Source organism: Neoarius graeffei, chromosome 20 (assembly GCF_027579695.1).
Source record: "Neoarius graeffei isolate fNeoGra1 chromosome 20, fNeoGra1.pri, whole genome shotgun sequence".
NCBI classification, from domain to species: domain Eukaryota; kingdom Metazoa; phylum Chordata; class Actinopteri; order Siluriformes; family Ariidae; genus Neoarius; species Neoarius graeffei.
Genome location: NC_083588.1, coordinates 48,383,188 through 48,401,459, shown reverse-complemented (window position 1 = coordinate 48,401,459; position 18,272 = coordinate 48,383,188). Strand labels below are relative to the sequence as shown.

The 18,272-nt window shown below is 37.8% G+C and overlaps 1 protein-coding gene across 1 annotated transcript in view; it reads right to left on the bottom strand.

Annotated features, from left to right (window-relative positions):
• LOC132869062 (uncharacterized) overlaps nt 1-18,063 on the bottom strand; it is a 47,596-nt gene extending 29,533 nt beyond the window's left edge. The window contains exons 1-6 of the mRNA XM_060902417.1: nt 17,899-18,063; nt 11,630-11,650; nt 9,471-9,633; nt 3,470-3,738; nt 2,834-2,973; nt 2,452-2,736 (exon numbers count right to left, since the gene is read on the bottom strand). Of these exons, the coding sequence (XP_060758400.1) occupies nt 2,452-2,736; nt 2,834-2,973; nt 3,470-3,738; nt 9,471-9,633; nt 11,630-11,650; nt 17,899-17,953 (933 nt within the window). The 5' untranslated portion in view covers nt 17,954-18,063. The remainder of the gene's footprint in view (nt 1-2,451; nt 2,737-2,833; nt 2,974-3,469; nt 3,739-9,470; nt 9,634-11,629; nt 11,651-17,898) is intronic.
• Between the last annotated feature and the right edge of the window lie 209 nt (nt 18,064-18,272).

The window sequence follows — 18,272 nt, the reverse complement described above, 5'->3', positions numbered from 1 at the left end:
TCTAAAATATGAAACATATTTGGCTTTTTAACACTTTTGTTTACCACATAATTCCATATATGTTCCATATGTTAGTTCATAATTTTGATGTCTTCAGTGTTGTTCTACAATGTAGAAAACAGTCAAAATGCAGAAAAAAACCCTATGAATGAGTAGGAGCGTACAAACTTTTGTCTGGTACTGTATGAGAGATTTTGGGCAGCACGCTCCACTACCATCATCAAAATGCTAACAGTAAAAAATGATGCTCATCCCTTCAGTACAGTTTGTACTTGTAGAATCATCGCCAAGCTGAACTGAAGTTACTCTCATGGCTCTTGGTGGTCCAATAATTTACTTTACACTTTATGTTAATTTTATGTTCACATTTGTAATTTGTCATATATGTATATAGACTTTCTAGTACTTGTAGTCTTGCACCACAGACAGGGAGTGAAACAGAGCATCAGACTGGCGCAACCTTCTGCGGATGATGCAGACAGCAGCTAGCCAACGAGGCTTTCTCTCAGTAAACTACAAGCGCTTTTCACTGACATCACAGATATTTATTTATCACGTAGCTTCTGCCCTATTGCCGGGCAAACAAAGAAACATTGCCATGACAGTTAATAATGAACATTAAGATGACTGCAGTCAATATAATATCTTAGAAACAATTAAAAATGTATATTATACCAGCAGATCGCGTTACCTGCATATTTCAGCATCTAAAAGCTGAAATATGCAGGTATCACAGATCCATATAATTTACCAACAAACTTATTTATTATTTATTCTGCCCACTGCTTGCTATCTCTCTCTCACTCACACAAACACACTCTGTGTGTGTGTGCATATTGTTCACTTATGTGTGCATGTGCGTATTCACTTCTTCAGATGAGTTAAATGCAGAGAAGGAATTTTGCTGTACTTGTGTGTACATAAGACAAAAATAAAGACTTATTTTTCTTAATTTACCCACAAATGTATTTATTCCACTTGAAAAGTGTTTGACAAACCAGCTACCAGATTTGGGACACTATGACATCCTGAACTATTTAGTATTTGGGACTTCAAAATACACCAGAGATGCTAAAAGCAGACAAAAATACAGATGCTTATCGATATTTCGAGGTAGGTTTCGTGCATGCTGGAATGTTATGGAAAATTCCAGATCAAGTAAAATACCTTATTATGACAAATATAAGCTCAAACGTGGACTTCTAATAATAATAAACAAGCCAGGGCCTAGATCTAGCATATTTTATGGTGTTTAGCCTCATCTACACTATCAGTACATAACAAACATGCTGCTAGTCTAGCCAAGCATTAGGTCTAATAAAATATAGTGCGTCCAAAGCCCACATCCAGAAATACATTTTAACCTTCATACATTTGCCATTTGGCATGTTTTTTGTAGTACAGTCGAGCTACTAAGTATGGCAGGCTTGTGTATGTACTAGTAGACTGTACTGAGTAGTGCCAGGCCATGCAATCTGTTAAAAGCTTTACTTTCTAGACCAAAGTTCTGTTCATATGACACCAACTTACAGACTTTTTGAATGTTAATTGAGTACGCCGAGGCTAGATCTATGGGATTTTTATAACTGAATGGCCTTGAGCTAGAAAAAGTGTTAACAGTTGCACAGAGCTTTCATACTAACCTGATATAAAATACTTTGTTGGCATCAGCCTTCCTGTTTAACTGCATTTTTCTCATCTTTCTGGGTTTTCCAGGAAGCGGTGAAAAGTTAAACCAGGCTTATCTCCATGTCTGTTATTACATCCAAAAGCACTACAAGTCTCTGGCATTGTTCTTTTAGATGTAACTTCTACAAGTTTATCTGTAGATATTTACTGAATTGGGCTTACACTCATTCACATACACTTGTGCCAGTTGTTGTCCAACAGAAAGCTTGCCTGGTAATATGACCGCATGAATAAATCCGCAGTTACAATGACGTCATATGAAAGGCCCCTATACAAAAAAACCCCGTGTTCCCTGAGGTAAGTACGTTTAGGTTTTGCTTCTTTGATTTACATATAATTAAACTGTCCCTTTAGAACAGGGGTGTCCAAACTGATCCATAAAGGGCCGTGTGGCTGCAGGTTTTCATTCCAGCCATGCAGCAGCACACCTGACTTGGCTCATTCAATCAACTGAACTGTCTTCACACAGTCAAATACTTGCAGCCACACCCACCCTTGATTAAAGGGTGGGTGTGTCAGTTGATTGAATAAGCCAAATCAGGTGTGCTGCTGCATGGCTGGAATGAAAACCTGCAGCCACACGGCCCTTTATGGATCAGTTTGGACACCCCTGCTTTAGAATGTTCTGTAGAAAATAAAGTTAAGCACTCAAGAAAAAGCTATGGATAAAAGCTAAGTATGTATCTTCTGTAAGACATAGATTATACACATAATTTTACCTTATTACTTTCATTTGTACTTTGTTTAATTTGACTATAATCACTGGAAGATAGAGAGGGAGAGAAGGAAGGGGATTATGGAGAAAGAAAGGATCAGGCTTCTTGAAAGGAAGTGATTGGGGGAGACACGACTGTTGATGGGATTTGTTGATGTAACAAATCCCAGTTGATTGCTGCCGATCTGGCGGTTGATCCAGTCTTGGTACTGAGACACTCTGGTGTACACACCAGGAAAATCAGGTACAGCGCAGCCCTTGCCAAAGCTCACAATCCCAGCCTGAACCCAGGTTCCATTGTTCTTGACCACCAGTGGACCTCCAGAATCACCCTGCATGGACAACAAGCTGTTATCTACATGTCTGCTCTTCCACCACATAGCATTGTACCATGTCCCAAATTAATATGGCAGGTTTTAGATTTCTTACCTGGCATGAGTCTTTTCCTCTCTCAGCAGCACAAATCATATTGTCTGTGATAGAACCAGATCCATATGCTTTTGCACAGTCAGTACTACTGACAACCGACACCTGCACCTCCTGCAGGGTTTTAGGGGAGGGCAGACTCTCTGTGAACACACATGATTGAGTTTTACCAGCATGCTTTTGCATAAAGCAAAAAGCTCAAAAATCACTGCTCAGTAACACTGCTCAAAAATCCAGCTTGGTCTGACCATCTACCAGCAACAAAAACACAGGCCAAGCCAATCAAATTGTATATCCTCTATATCCTCTTTGCCTGGCTGATAAGTATTTTCTAGCTTCTTTATTACATGAGTAATTTAATAAGTGTTTGAGTTTTTCTAATTGCCTCAGTGTTGTATTATGTTCTTGAACTTTTCTGTGATGTTGCATTTGTAGCAGTAGTTCAGAAACAGGTAAAGATGGTGGACTGGTTTGGATTGTTTGGGCTGGTCAAACTAAATTGGATTTTTCAGCAGGGAAGGATGTTCCAAAACAAGGAATGAGTAATTTCTTTCCAGATTTTATTTTCAAATAAACTTGATACATTGAAATAAACTAATTAAACATGCAGCCTGCTTTGTGTGACTATGTGTCACTCACCACCAGAACTAATGCGACCCCATCCTGTGACCCAGACATTAGAACCACCAGGAAAAAGGCTGTTGCTTGCTGCAAGGCACACCGGCATGACATAATTATTGAAGGTTACTGAAGAGGAGAGCTGGACGAGTGCAATATCATTGTTAATTGTGGTACTGTTATAGTTTTCGTGGTTGATAATCTTAAGAACAGTTTTTTTCTGCATATTTGGGTTCGTGCCCTCCAGGCTCTCCATTCCTAGAAAGATTGTGATGTCACCTGCAGTAATACTGGAAGTAAAAGGAAGAGACATTGAGACCAAGTTATTTATTTATTTTATTTCCTAATTTGTCACTCCTCATCCCTTATTTCCTAATGTTTTATATTTACAACAAACAGTAATAACCTGCTGACAGTAAAGTATGGGATACGGTTGTGGTCAGAAGTTTGCATACAGTGACCATGAATGTCATCTTGGATATGACTGTCATGGCAATCTTTGGGCTTTCAATAATTTCTTTGAATTGTTCTTTTTCTGTGGCAGAATGTACAGCATGCATCTTTAATTAAAAAAAATACTAGAATTTGGTGCACAAGTTTTAATTTTCTTTGGATTTTCTGAAATCAACACATGGGTCAAAATTGTACATACAGGGTCAAAAATTACATACAGCACACCTAATATTTGGGTAAAATATCTCTTCGCAAGAATCACCTTTCCCAAACATTTTTGTTTACTATGAACAAGCCTCTGGCAGAATTCTGGTTGGATATTTCACAAGACATTTTGGAAGTTTCAGCACCTCTGAATTAAAGTGCCATTCCACCATTGGATGTATTCTTTGGCATAAAATATAATATATTTTATGACAACATGACTAGACAGAGAAATCTTTTAGCTTCAAAATGATATATCAAACATTATTTTTTGACAACGACAAGTATATTAATTTTGCGACCAAAGTCACCTACCCTTTTAATTTCCGCGCGGTAGTGAAACGTGATGTCATCGGCAGGTTCCCCTTCTTCTGTACCACGTGTCGGTCTATTTTTAGACCAGGAAACCCCCAGAGTGAGAGAGTCATTTCTCCTCGTATATGGGGGCCAAAAAAATTGTGAAAACTTTTGAGTTAATCTTTCAGTTAGCTAGATTTATTGGTATTAGCTAGATTTATTGGTATTATTTTTATCGCGTTCTATCCATCGCGTTTTCCAAGATGGCAGCACTCTGTTTGTCTCGTCCGACCTGCTGTTAAATTTGTTTGCATTGTTGTCTCGTTTGTCTAAATGTTATATGTTTTTACATTTTGCGTGACACTCAAAATCACAATTTTAAGTTTGGATAAAATCATACCTGTTTTGATAGACTTTTAGTTACCTGCAACCTGCTGCGTTGGGAGAAGCTAAGGCTAAAATTTAAGGCTACCTGTAGCACTATACTGGGCCGCCAACATTAATCAACACGTACTCCTTGTCGGTAATTCGGCGATTGGAAAGTCGCTGTTGTTCCCTGAAGGTCTTCCTGGATTACAAATTTGTGGAGCTCGGGGATTACCATGACTGTGAGGGCAGCTGCAGCTCAGGTTGGTGATTTTCGCCTTTTTTCCTGGGCTTGTGGGCTGTCTGCCTGTTGAGCTGCATCGGGTCATCAGCACCAGTCGGTTATTCGCTCCGGAAAGCGAACGATAACCGATTGGAAAGTCGTAGTTGTTGGATACTGGGCTTGTTGGGGCCCATGGGTTATCGTGGCAGCGGGACACTTGCAGTTAAGGTTGGTGATTTTCTGCCTCATCTGAATTCTCCAGCTGCGTATTTCCCACGTTCTCGCGCTGCTGTTGGCTTTGTCTGTTGTCTGCTCCTCCGCAGAGAGGAGGGGGGTGTCTGTACGACTTCTATAACATCACGGCACGAGCATCATGAAGGTACTTTTTTTATGTAGTTATCCACATTTTTGGGCTATGGGACTCTTCAGGGAATTCAGAAGGCAACGCAAGTGTCTTGATGCATCTTCACATGCATCTCCCATCAAAACACATGGACACCCTGTTTATATCTTGGGTGGCTAGTCTTACGACATTGGATATTGTGCCAAAGATCTCATTCATCTTTGCTATTATGCCTGAGAGCATAGCCTTTCCATCTAAGTCTGTATTGTACTCTCCAAACAAACAGTGTAGTCCCCCATTAAAAAATCTAAGGCAACGATTTCTGGTGATGTTGTTGCTTTTATTGGCCAGAATAAATCCAAATCCTGGCCCTGCTGAAATTGTTCTTACTCCTCTGGAATTTTCAAGTTGGTCAGGCCTGGGGATTGTGCATTTAAATGTTCGCAGTTTATTGCCAAAATTGGACCAAGTACAAATTTGGGCCAACACGACCAAAGCAGATATCTTGGTTATCTCTGAGACGTGGCTTAAAAAATCCATATCAAATCACGATATTGCCTTGGTAGGGTATAACGTATTCCGAACTGATCGTAAAAGTAAAGGGGGTGGGGTTGCATTGTATATTAAGTCAAACTTGCACGCATCTGTTCTTAAATCAGTTTCTCTTCCTAAACAGTTTGAATTGTTGGCTATTGATCTGGAATATGGAAAGGATTGTCACTTGTGTCTAGTCGGCTGCTATAGACCACCTGCAGCTATTAGTGATGCTCTATCCTCATTATCGGCTGTCCTAACTGACCTACTGACCAAGGATTTTGTTTTATTGGGCGATTTAAATTAGGACTGGATGTCAACGAACTCAGATCAGTTCAAAGCCTTTTGTGACTCTGTGAATCTCACTCAACTGATTGAATCATCTACACGACTTAATCATAAGAATCCCAGCAAGTCCAGTTTATTAGATGTTATACTCACAAATAAACCCCATAAGTATACTCATATTGGGGTTTTTCCTGATGATGTCAGTGATCACTGTGCGATAGTTGCTATAAGAAACTGCAAAATTCCCAAAGCAAAACCTAGGATTGTTATAAAGAGGAACTTTAAGCTGTTTGATATGCAAGGCTTTTTGCACGATCTGTTTTTAGCTGACTGGGACAGGATATTGTTAATACCTGATGTGTCCATTGCTTGGAAGTATTTCCACACCTTGTTTCAGAAAATTGTGAACAGGCATGCACCTGTTAAGAAATTCAGAGTAAAAGGCCGTGATAATTCATGGTTCTCGAATGAATTATCTGAACTTATTCATGAAAGAAATTTGGCCTGGGCCACAGCCAGGAAGTCGGACTCAGAAAGGGATTGGGTAGCTTTTAGAGCATTGAGAAATAAATGCACAGCACTGATACGCAGATCAAAATCTGATTATTATCTAAATGAAACTTCACAAAATATTAATAATCCTCTTAAATTTTGGAAAACTATAAAGTCTCTTTCTCCTTTGACATTATGTAATGACTTTCCTGATTATATTTTATTAAATGATCAGTCTATTACAAATAAGCTTGATATTGTAAATAGTTTTAATAAGCATTTTATTTCTTCAGGGTCAATTTTTAATGAATCTTCTGTGAGTGATGCACCAAACTTATCTCCTCCTTTGAGAAGAAATGGTCCTATATTTAGCTTTTCAGCCATCACAAGAAATGAGGTTGTAAAGGCCCTAAAAAATCTGGATATTAAGAAGTCTGCAGGGCCCGATGAAATTGAGCCTTATTTCTTAAAATTAGCTGCGGAGATTATTGCTGGGCCACTGTCTTATATTTTCAATTTATCACTAGAACAGAATGTTGTCCCAGATGTCTGGAAATCTGCTTTGGTTGTACCCCTGCTGAAAGGTGGTGATCCAACCATTTTAGATAATCATAGACCAATATCTAAGCTGTCAATTATTGCCAAAATTCTTGAATCTATTGTTAGTGAACAACTAAAGGATTTTCTGGTTAGTAAATGCATTCTGTCTAAGTTTCAGTCAGGCTTTAGAAAGAACCATAGTACAGTAACTGCTACTATGAAAGTTTTAAATGATGTCATTTGTGCGTTAGATTGTGGAAAATCTTGTGCTGCAGTGTTTATTGATTTGACTAAAGCCTTTGATACTGTCAATCATAGGATCCTTTTATCACGTCTTTACAGTATTGGTCTTTCAGAGTCCACAGTAGGTTGGATTTCTAACTACCTAAATGATAGGACCCAGAGGGTACAAATTAAGGGGTTACTTTCTGACAGGCTTAATGTTGACACTGGGTTGCCACAGGGGTCCATTTCGGGCCCCCTGCTATTTACATTATATATTAATAATCTTGGTGATAATTTATCTGATGCAAGTATACACTTATATGCAGATGATACTGTAATTTATTGTTCTGCACCCTCTATTGACAGGTGCATTTTAAAGCTGCAGGAAGCATTTGTAAGGGTTCAGCACAATCTTTTATCACTGAAATTGGTATTAAATGATAAGAAAACTAAATATATGATCTTTTTCAAGGAGCCGGAAGTGTATTTCTTCTACACCAACTCTTTATACGCTGCAGGGCAGATCCATAGAATTAGTCTCCTCCTACAAATATTTAGGCTTTGTGTTGGAGGAAGATCTATCTTTTAAACTCCATGTAAAACAATTGCTTTTCAAGCTAAGATTAAAATTGGGGTTTTATTATCGCAATAGTGCTTGTTTCTCTCAGTCTGCCAGAAGAAAGTTGGTAGAAGCTACATTTTTACCTGTTCTAGATTATGGGGATATTTTTTATAGAAACACCACTAAGGCACTTTTACAATCTTTAGATTCTGTTTATCATTCCGCGTTAAGATTTATATCTCGTAAAAATCACTCTACACACCACTGTGTACTGTATAATCTAGTAGGCTGGCCATCATTACATATTAGACGGCATAAGCATTGGCTCCTCTTTGTATATAAGGCGATACTTGGTCAGTTTCCTTTGTATATCTGTAGTCTTTTATCTTTTAGCAATCAAGGGTATAATCTACGCTCAAGTAGCTACATTCTTTTAAATGTCCCTAAAATGAAGACAGAATTTGGTAAAACTGCTTTTAGTTATTGTGCCTCAGCTGCGTGGAATGAGATTCAAAAATCACTCAGATTTGCTATTTTTATGTCTGTCAACGATTTCAAATTTTATCTTAATCATACATTCAATACTGTTTGCACTTGTTTTTAACTTTTGATCTTGTTTTATGTATTTATTTAACTATACATTGTATTCTATGTATTTACTATACCACACATGCAAAATTGTTTGCATTTGTTTTATTTTTGATTTTGTGTTATGTATTTTCTTTTGTATTGTATTCTATATTTTATATTTATTTTAATTCTTTCTGTTTTTCTTGTATCTTGTGTGTTGTATTGTAATGTGTGCTGCTGCCTTGGCCAGGGCTCACTTGTAAAAGAGATATTTATCTCAATGTGATTTTGTTTCCCTGGTTAAACAAAGGTAAATAAATAAATAATCCACCATTGCTGATAATATGTGCCACGTCACGTGGTACACAAGAAGGGGAACCTGCCGATGACATCACGCGCAGAAATTAAAAGGGTAGGTGACTTTGGTCGCAAAATTAATATACTTGTCGTTGTCAAAAAATTATGTTTGATATATCATTTTGAAGCTAAAAGATTTCTCTATCTAGTGATACCATTTATATATGTTGTCAAAATATATTGTATTTTATGCCAAAGAATACATCCAATGGTGGAATGGCACTTTAATCATCTAAGTGAGCGTATGTAAATTTTTGACCCTGTATGTATAATTTTGACCCGTGTGTTGATTTCAGAAAATCCAAAGAAAATTAAAACTTGTGCACCAAATTCTAGTGTTTTTTTTTTATTAAAGATGTGTGCTGTACATTCTGCCACAGAAAAAGAACAGTTCAAATAAATTACTGAAAGCCCAAATATTGCCATGACATTCATATCCATGATGACATTCATGTCACTGTATGCAAACTTCTGACCACAACTGTATCTTATGTGTTGTACTCTATGAAAATGCATATTCTTAATGTGTGGTTATTTTAGACTTTCTCAAGCATAACTCCTTATATACCTTTGGAAACAGTGAGCAGCTGATAAGACCCAGTTCTTACTGATCAGGCTGCCACCACAGAAATGGCGGCCTCTCGCCTGAATGCTAGCCTGCCAAGGCCAAGCACCGGCAGAAGCATCGTCACCACCCACAATCTTGGTGTTCAGTGGAGGTCGACCACACACTGGTAGAAAAGAGGGAGGTTTTGAAAAATATGTGACAAATGGAATAATGTGATAACAGGATAAATACAGTGCTGAGCGTAAATGAGTACACCCCCTTTGAAAAGTAACATTTTAAACAATATCTCAATGAACACAAACAATTTCCAAAATGTTGACAAGACAAAGTTTAATATAACATCTGTTTAACTTATAACATGAAACTCTCTCGGGGCGGCACGGTGGTGTAGTGGTTAGCGCTGTCACCTCACAGCGAGAAGGTCCGGGTTCGAGCCCCGTGGCCGGCGAGGGCCTTTCTGTGCGGAGTTTGCATGTTCTCCCCGTGTCCGCGTGGGTTTCCTCCGGGTGCTCCGGTTTCCCCCACAGTCCAAAGACATGCAGGTTAAGTTAACTGGTGACTCTAAATTGACCGTAGGTGTGAATGTGAATGGTTGTCTGTGTCTATGTGTCAGCCCTGTGATGACCTGGCGACTTGTCCAGGGTGTACCCCGCCTTTCGCCCGTAGTCAGCTGGGATAGGCTCCAGCTTGCCTGCGACCCTGTAGAAGGATAAAGCGGCTAGAGATAATGAGATGAGATGAAACTCTCTCATCTCATTATCTCTAGCCGCTTTATCCTGTTCTACAGGGTCGCAGGCAAGCTGGAGCCTATCCCAGCTGACTACGGACGAAAGGCGGGGTACACCCTGGACAAGTTGCCAGGTCATCACAGGGCTGTAACATGAAAGTAAGGTTAATAATATAACTTAGATTGCACATTTTTTTCAGTTTTACTCAAATTAGGGTGGTGCAAAAATGAGTACATCCCACAACAAAAACTACTCCATCTAGTACTTTGTATGGCCTCCATGATTTTTAATGACGGCACCAAGTCTTCTAGGCATGGAATGAACAAGTTGGCGACATTTTGCAACATCAATCTTTTTCCATTCTTCAACAATGACCTCTTTTAGTGACTGGATACTGGATGGAGAGCGATGCTCAACTTGTCTCTTCAGAATTCCTCAAAGAAAATAATTTCTTTACACCACAAAGGTAAAGGCTACAAGAAGATCAGCAAAGCTTTAAAATGTCGCCAACTTTTTCATTCCATGCCTAGAAGACTTGGTGCTGTCATTAAAAATCATGGAGGCCATACAAAGTACTAGATGGAGTAGTTTTTGTTGTGGGGTGTACTCATTTTTGCACCACTCTAATTTGAGTAAAACTGAAAAAATGTGTAATCTAAGTTATATTATTAACCTTACTTTCACATTATAAGTTAAACAGATGTTATATTAAACTTTGTCTTGTCAACATTTTGGAAATTGTTTGTGTTCATTGAGATATTGTTTAAAATGTTACTTTTCAAAGGGGGTGTACTCATTTACGCTGAGCACTGTAAATCCACATATTAAGACAACGTGAAAATAAATGAGTTGTGGGGTTAAATCACAAAGCAAAAACAAGTGAATTCTAAGAACACTGTATATGAAAAATATACATACAATTGTTCATCACAATACATTTTTACATACAAAAATGAATAAAGTGTGGGGGATTTGTGTGTGGGGGGTCACATTTCAAAGCACATTTCACATTTTTGTGTTGAAAAAAATCACGTGAAAATAAAAACACACTGAAAATATGGAAATATGAAGTGAATAATGATTATTAACATACAAAGTTCATACTTTGAATAACTATTAACATACAAAGTGTGACTTTTCTGTCAGGGTAAAGTTGTCTATAGTTTATTTTAGAGTGAATTAAAGGCTGATGTTAAAATCTGGTGAAAGAGGGTGTTGCAATCAGTGAACGTTTGCTGTGAGATTAAATCACTTTTTAGCCCTCCTCTGGGTCTCTTATCTACCAGAGAGAAAGCAAAAGAAAGCAGCTCACTTGGGTTCACTCAGATACCATGTCATTGCAAACCTGTTAGTTAACAATCCAGTAAATTTATGTACTCTTTGTTTTCGAAACAAAGCACTATTGTAATGTTGTTTGAATCAAGAACTTACCATCCAGCTGGCCAAGTGAGCCTAATGGAAAAGAAAGAGAGAAACGCAATGCTTTATACAACATCAACAATGTCAGAAAGCTTTTCCACTGTATTTTTGATTTCTAAACACAGCATAAGACAACATGCAGATTATAATTTTTTTTAAAATCCAGAGAAACGTGTATTACAAGATATGTTTAAGATTGAGGATATTATTGCTTCAACCAAAACACTGAAATATCTGATAAGAATTGTGAACAAGCCTTTTCTTAATACTAATACTACAACAACAACAACAAAACCCTTAACACCAGATTAACAATGCTTTAATTTTTTTAATCCAGCGTCATTAACAACTGCTTAGGATAGTTTGTGCTATACAGAGGTGGGGTACACCCTGGCCAGGTCACCAATCTATCGCATGGTTCAAATAATTATTTATTACTGTGATTTTAACAAATTACAATTTGATTTAAATTGTATAACCAATTACTTGCATAATATTTTTGGTTTGTAGATTAAAAACTAATTATACAAAGAGGATAAGAGAGAATAAGCAGGAATGCAGAGAATAACAATTATAAAGAGTGCAAAATACATAAATTCACCATGGGTGCAGTGACTAAACATATTCTGCATATCTCAGCATGACTAAGGCAAACTGAAAAGAGGAAAGAAGCTCCAGATCAGTTCAAATGTCTGAAATGTCTGGAAGTTTTCCTTCAGTCGCGACCTTCCTGCCTGAAGTGTATTTTAAAGGTATGAGACACTGCAAAAATGACATCTTCTCAAATGAATATATCAATTCTGGTTTGATTTATCTAATATTCCTTATTACAAGATTACAAGTAAGCAAATAACCAGTGGACAAGGTGAGGAGCTTCAAATAACTTGGTGTCCAGCTCACTGAGGACCTCTCATGGACAAACCATTGAGACAATCTTACAGTGAAGGCACGGCAGTGCCTATATTACTATGGCCTCGTGGCCAGGTTCAGGCTCTCCCCACAAGTGCTCAGGATGCTTTAGATGGCCACCATCGAGAGCCTCCTGGCTGGTAACGTCACAGTATGGTTTGGCAATGCCACCAGAGCAGGACCGCAAAGCGCTATCCAGTGAGGTGCACTCAGCTGAGAGAGCCACAAAGCACTGTCTCCCTGCCCTGCAAGACATTTAGGCACAGCAGTGCAGAACCAGGGCAAAGAAGATAGTTAAGAACCTCAGTCACCCGGACCAGGGCCTGTTCTCAGTGCTGAGGTCAGGCAAAAGGTACTGTAGCCTGAGAACCAAAACCAAGAGGCTCAGGAGGAGCTTCTTCCCTCAGGCAGTCTGGGTGCCAAATGAGGATTCATCTCAAGGGCTGCACCCCCAAATCACCTCAAACATCCAGGAAAAAATAAACAAACAAAAATATACAAACATATCTTGTCCATATGTTTATACTACTTTATTATTCATCTATATTATTCATCTGTGTATATTATATTTCTATACACTCTCAGAAAACAAAGTACATTATTGTACCTTTAGGGGTACAACAGCTTGTCACTGAGGCAGGACCCTTTAAGGTACTTATTTGTACCCTTTATATACTGATTGGGAACATATATGTACCTTTTCAGCCCTTAAAAGGTACACATAGTTACCTTGAAGTCCAATAATAAACCATAGGGTGCACATTACTGCAGATTGGACCTTAGGGACAGAAATGGATTCCTACTATACGCCTATTTCTGACAGTGTACAGTATTTATACTGTATTATGTTATGCTACATTTACAACCCTGATTCCAAAAAAGTTGGGACAAAGTACAAATTGTAAATAAAAATGGAATGCAATGATGTGGAAGTTTCAAAATTCCATATTTTATTCAGAATAGAACGGATGACATATCAAATGTTTAAACTGAGAAAATGTATCATTTAAAGAGAAAAATTAGGTGATTTTAAATTTCATGACAACAACACATCTCAAAAAAGTTGGGACAGACAAGGCCATGTTTACCACTGTGAGACATCCCCTTTTCTCTTTACAACAGTCTGTAAACGTCTGGGGACTGAGGAGACAACACTGTAAAAAAAGAATAGTCGAGAATACTTGAAATTTCAAGGCAACAGTCTGCATTAAGAATTTTATGTTTTGCCAACGATGTATGCCCATGATAATCCAAACTATGATAACACTGTTATCTTTATTAAGAATTCTTAATTAAGTCAATTTTCAATTCCTCATTCTGCCAACATAGATTTCTCTTTTTGCTGAACAGTGGCATTCACAGTAGTACAAAAAGGCAATTGAGGTTCTCACAATTTTTGGGGGGGCTTTTTTTACCTTTATTTGGATAGGATAGAGACAGGAAATGAGCAGGAGAGAGACGGGGAGGGATCAGGAAATGACCTCAGGTCAGAATCAAACCCAGGTCCCCGGATTTATGGTATGGCGCCTTATCCACCTGAGCCACAACAACATGATCTTCAACCGGAGAGAGAGAACCACATTGCCCAGCCCTTGCATTTGGGAGAGGAAACCCCGTGTCTTGGTCATTAAGAGCATGCGCTGAATAAACACCATTATGTATTTTCAATTCAGATTATTCACTATTGCATATTTACACATCATTGAGGTGCACCCTATCAGTTTGATGTGGATTTTTCTGTTCGTTAATAATTATTCATATTTTCTTGTCCATTCAATTGTGAATATGGAATTACTTGAACAAAGCATAATTCTATTTTTTAGAATTATCCACATCAAGAAAAATCCACATCAAACTGATAGGGTGCACCTCAATGATGTGTAAATATACAATAGTGAATAATCTGAATTGAAAATACATAATTGTCACAGGTGTTTATTCAGCGCATGCTCTGAATGACCAAGACACGGGGTTTCCTCTCCCAAATGCAAGGGTTGGGCAATGTGATTCTCTCTCCGGTTGAAGTTCACGTTGTCGTGGCTCAGGTAGATAAGGCGCCATGCCATAAATCCGGGGGCCTGGGTTTGATTCTGACCTGAGGTCATTTCCTGATCTCTCTCTCCTGCTCATTTCCTGTCTCTACACTGTCCTATCCAAATAAATGTGAAAAAAGCCCCAAAAAATTGTGATAACCTCAATTGCCTTTTTGTACTACTGTGAATGCCACTGTTCAGCAAAAAGAGAAATCTATGTTGGCAGAATGAGGAATTGAAAATTGACTTAATTAAGAATTCTTAATAAAGATAACAGTGTTATCATAGTTTGGATTATCATGGGCACATCGTTGGCAAAACATAAAATTATTAATGCAGACTGTTGCCTTGAAATTTCAAGTATTCTCAACTATTCTTTTTTACAGTGAAGTTGCTCAAGTTTAGGGATAGGAATGTTAACCCATTCTTGTCTAATGTAGGATTCTCGTTGCTCAACTGTCTTAGGTCTTTTTTGTCGCATCTTCCGTTTTATGATGCGCCAAATGTTTTCTATGGGTGAAAGATCTGGACTGCAGCCTGGCCAGTTCAGTACCCGGACCCTTCTTCTACGCAGCCATGATGCTGTAATTGATGCAGTATGTGGTTTGGCATTGTCATGTTGAAAAATGCAAGGTCTTCCCTGAAAGAGACGTCGTCTGGATGGGAGCATACCTGTATGTTGCTCTAGAACCTGGATATACCTTTCAGCATTGATGGTGTCTTTCCAGATGTGTAAGCTGCCCATGCCACACGCACTAATGCAACCCCATACCATCAGAGATGCAGGCTTCTGAACTGAGCGCTGATAACAACTTGGATCGTCCTTCTCCTCTTTAGTCCGAATGACACGGCGTCCCTGATTTCCATAAAGAACTTCAAATTTTGATTTGTCTGACCACAGAACAGTTTTCCACTTTGCCACAGTCCATTTTAAATGAGCCTTGGCCCAGAGAAGACATCTGCACTTCTGGATCATGTTTAGATATGGCTTCTTCTTTGAACTATAGAGTTTTAGCTGGCAACGGCGGATGGCACGGTGAATTGTGTTCACAGATAATGTTCTCTGGAAATATTCCTGAGCCCATTTTGTGATTTCCAATACAGAAGCATGCCTGTATGTGATGCAGTGCCGTCTAAGGGCCCGAAGATCACGGACACCCAGTGTGGTTTTCTGGCCTTGACCCTTACGCACAGAGATTCTTCCAGATTCTCTGAATCTTTTGATGATATTATGCACTGTAGATGATGATATGTTCAAACTCTTTGCAATTTTACACTGTCGAACTCCTTTCTGATATTGCTCAACTATTTGTCGGCGCAGAATTGGGGGGATTTGTGATCCTCTTCCCATCTTTACTTCTGAGAGCTGCTGCCACTCCAAGATGCTCTTTTTATACCCAGTCATGTTAATGACCTATTGCCAATTGACCTAATGAGTTGCAATTTGGTCCTCCAGCTGTTCCTTTTTTGTACCTTTAACTTTTCCAGCCTCTTATTGCCCCGTCCCAAGTTTTTTGAGATGTGTTGCTGTCATGAAATTTCAAAATGTCTCACTTTCGACATTTGATATGTTGTCTATGTTCTATTGTGAATACAATATCAGTTTTTGAGATTTGTAAATTATTGCATTCCGTTTTCATTTACAATTTGTACTTTGTCCCAACTTTTTTGGCATTGGGGTTGGATTATTTATACCACATATTTTACTTTTATTCATATCTGTATTTACTACATATTATATCTTCCTCTGCCTTACTACCTATGGTACACTTTTTTAAAAACCTTTTGCACAAGATACAGTTCCAGTCAAAGTTTGGATGCCTTCTAACTCAATGTTTTTTCTTTATTTTTATTCATTAAAAGACACTTCATGTCTTAAAGTAATGATGGATGTCGTTTCTTTTTACTTAGTTCATCAGTTCTTGACATAATGCAGATTACTACAGTTGTGGAATAGGGCTATTTACTGTATTTTTTATTATTTACTGTTTGATCTCAAATGCATTAAGAAGGAAAAAAAATTGCATTATTTAACTTTTGACCAGAGCCCTGTGATGACCTGGCGACTTGTCCAGGGTGTACCCCGCCTTTCGCCCGTAGTCAGCTGGGATAGGCTCCAGCTTGCCTGCGACCCTGTAGAACAGGATAAAGCGGCTAGAGATAATGAGATGAGATACCTGTTAATTAAAAACATTCCATGTGACCTCATGACGTTAAGAAAATGCCAACAGTGTACAAAGCATCATCAAGATAAACACAGTGAAAAATCTAAAATATGAAATGCATTTTGTTTTGTTTTGTTGTTTTTGTTTTTTGTTACTTTTTAGTTTACCATATAATTCCATACATGTTCTATATGTTATTTCATCATTTGGATGTCTTCAGTATTGTTCTACAATGTCGAAAATAGTCAAAATACAGAAAACCTCTGAATGAGATGTATCCAAACTTTTGACTGATACTGTATGTATATTCTTGCATAAGTGGAGGGAGCACAATGGGAAACCATTTCACTGCCATTATCTTGACATTGAACATGTGATGAATAAAAATTTGAACATTATATGATAATTAAACCTATTTCCAGATATCGGTTTACTCATTTCAAGATACAGCAACATCATCTGTCAAAATCTAATGATATTTTTACATACTATGGTGACATTTTTTGCAGTGTAGGCATACAAACTAGTAGATTGACTATGGTTAGGGTTAAGACTGAAACTTTGAGGCAGGCTATCTAGAGTGGAAACAGATAAAACCATGTTGTATCTTTTTACAAACAAGCATCTATTTCCCTGGACGACCTGCATTAATGACATTTTACAAGTTCATTCTGATTCCTAATTAAAAAAAATATTAAAGAAGAATGTTGATTATTCTTGGATTTATTTTAATTATATTTTATGGGGAAAAATAGCATCAAGAAGTATGTGATATTTTCTTGTTTAAACAACACAAAGTGATTTCCAAGTAACTGCTTGGTAAAAGTGTCTGTCATGTGAGTGTTACATTGAGACAAATATTTTAATTCTAAGACCATCAAAATAAATTATTTTTGGTTTTATGCAAAGTTTTATGCAAAGTTTTATGCAAAGTATGCATGCAAAGTTATCACTGTTTCACTAGATAAAGCCTCATCTGTATAAATAAATGTACATTTTTAAAATAAAGTTTAAGAAAAACTTGTAAGAATCTCAACAAACGAGCAATTGTAATGTTTGCCATTTTAAAAATGTACCCTATTCACCTGTAGGGTCTTGCCTTAGTTGTAATATGTTGAACATATCATAGATTAAATATAATATTCATCAGAATCAGTGCTTCCTTGACACGTACCTGTAGCACTAAGGAGTTGAGCGCATACAACACACAGAACTTTCCACAAATCCATGATCTTGTGTCTCCTTTTCTTTCAGGTAGTCTTCTAAGTCTTGATGTCATGTGTCTTTAAATGCAATAGAACTTTCTTCCTTGTTGACTCTTACTAGTTGGCAAAGTACGCAGAAACTGGAAACTCCCCATTCCTGTGTCACCTGTTATACACCTGCCCATAACATAAGCAGCAACATACCAACAAAACAATCTGACGTATTTTCCCTGAATGGGAGCACTTCCTTAAGTGTCTGAATTCACTTTTTAAGTTGAAATTAATTCATTGGCCGGTCTGATTTGTGAATGACAGACAGTGTGGAAGTACATCTTTGACTTCT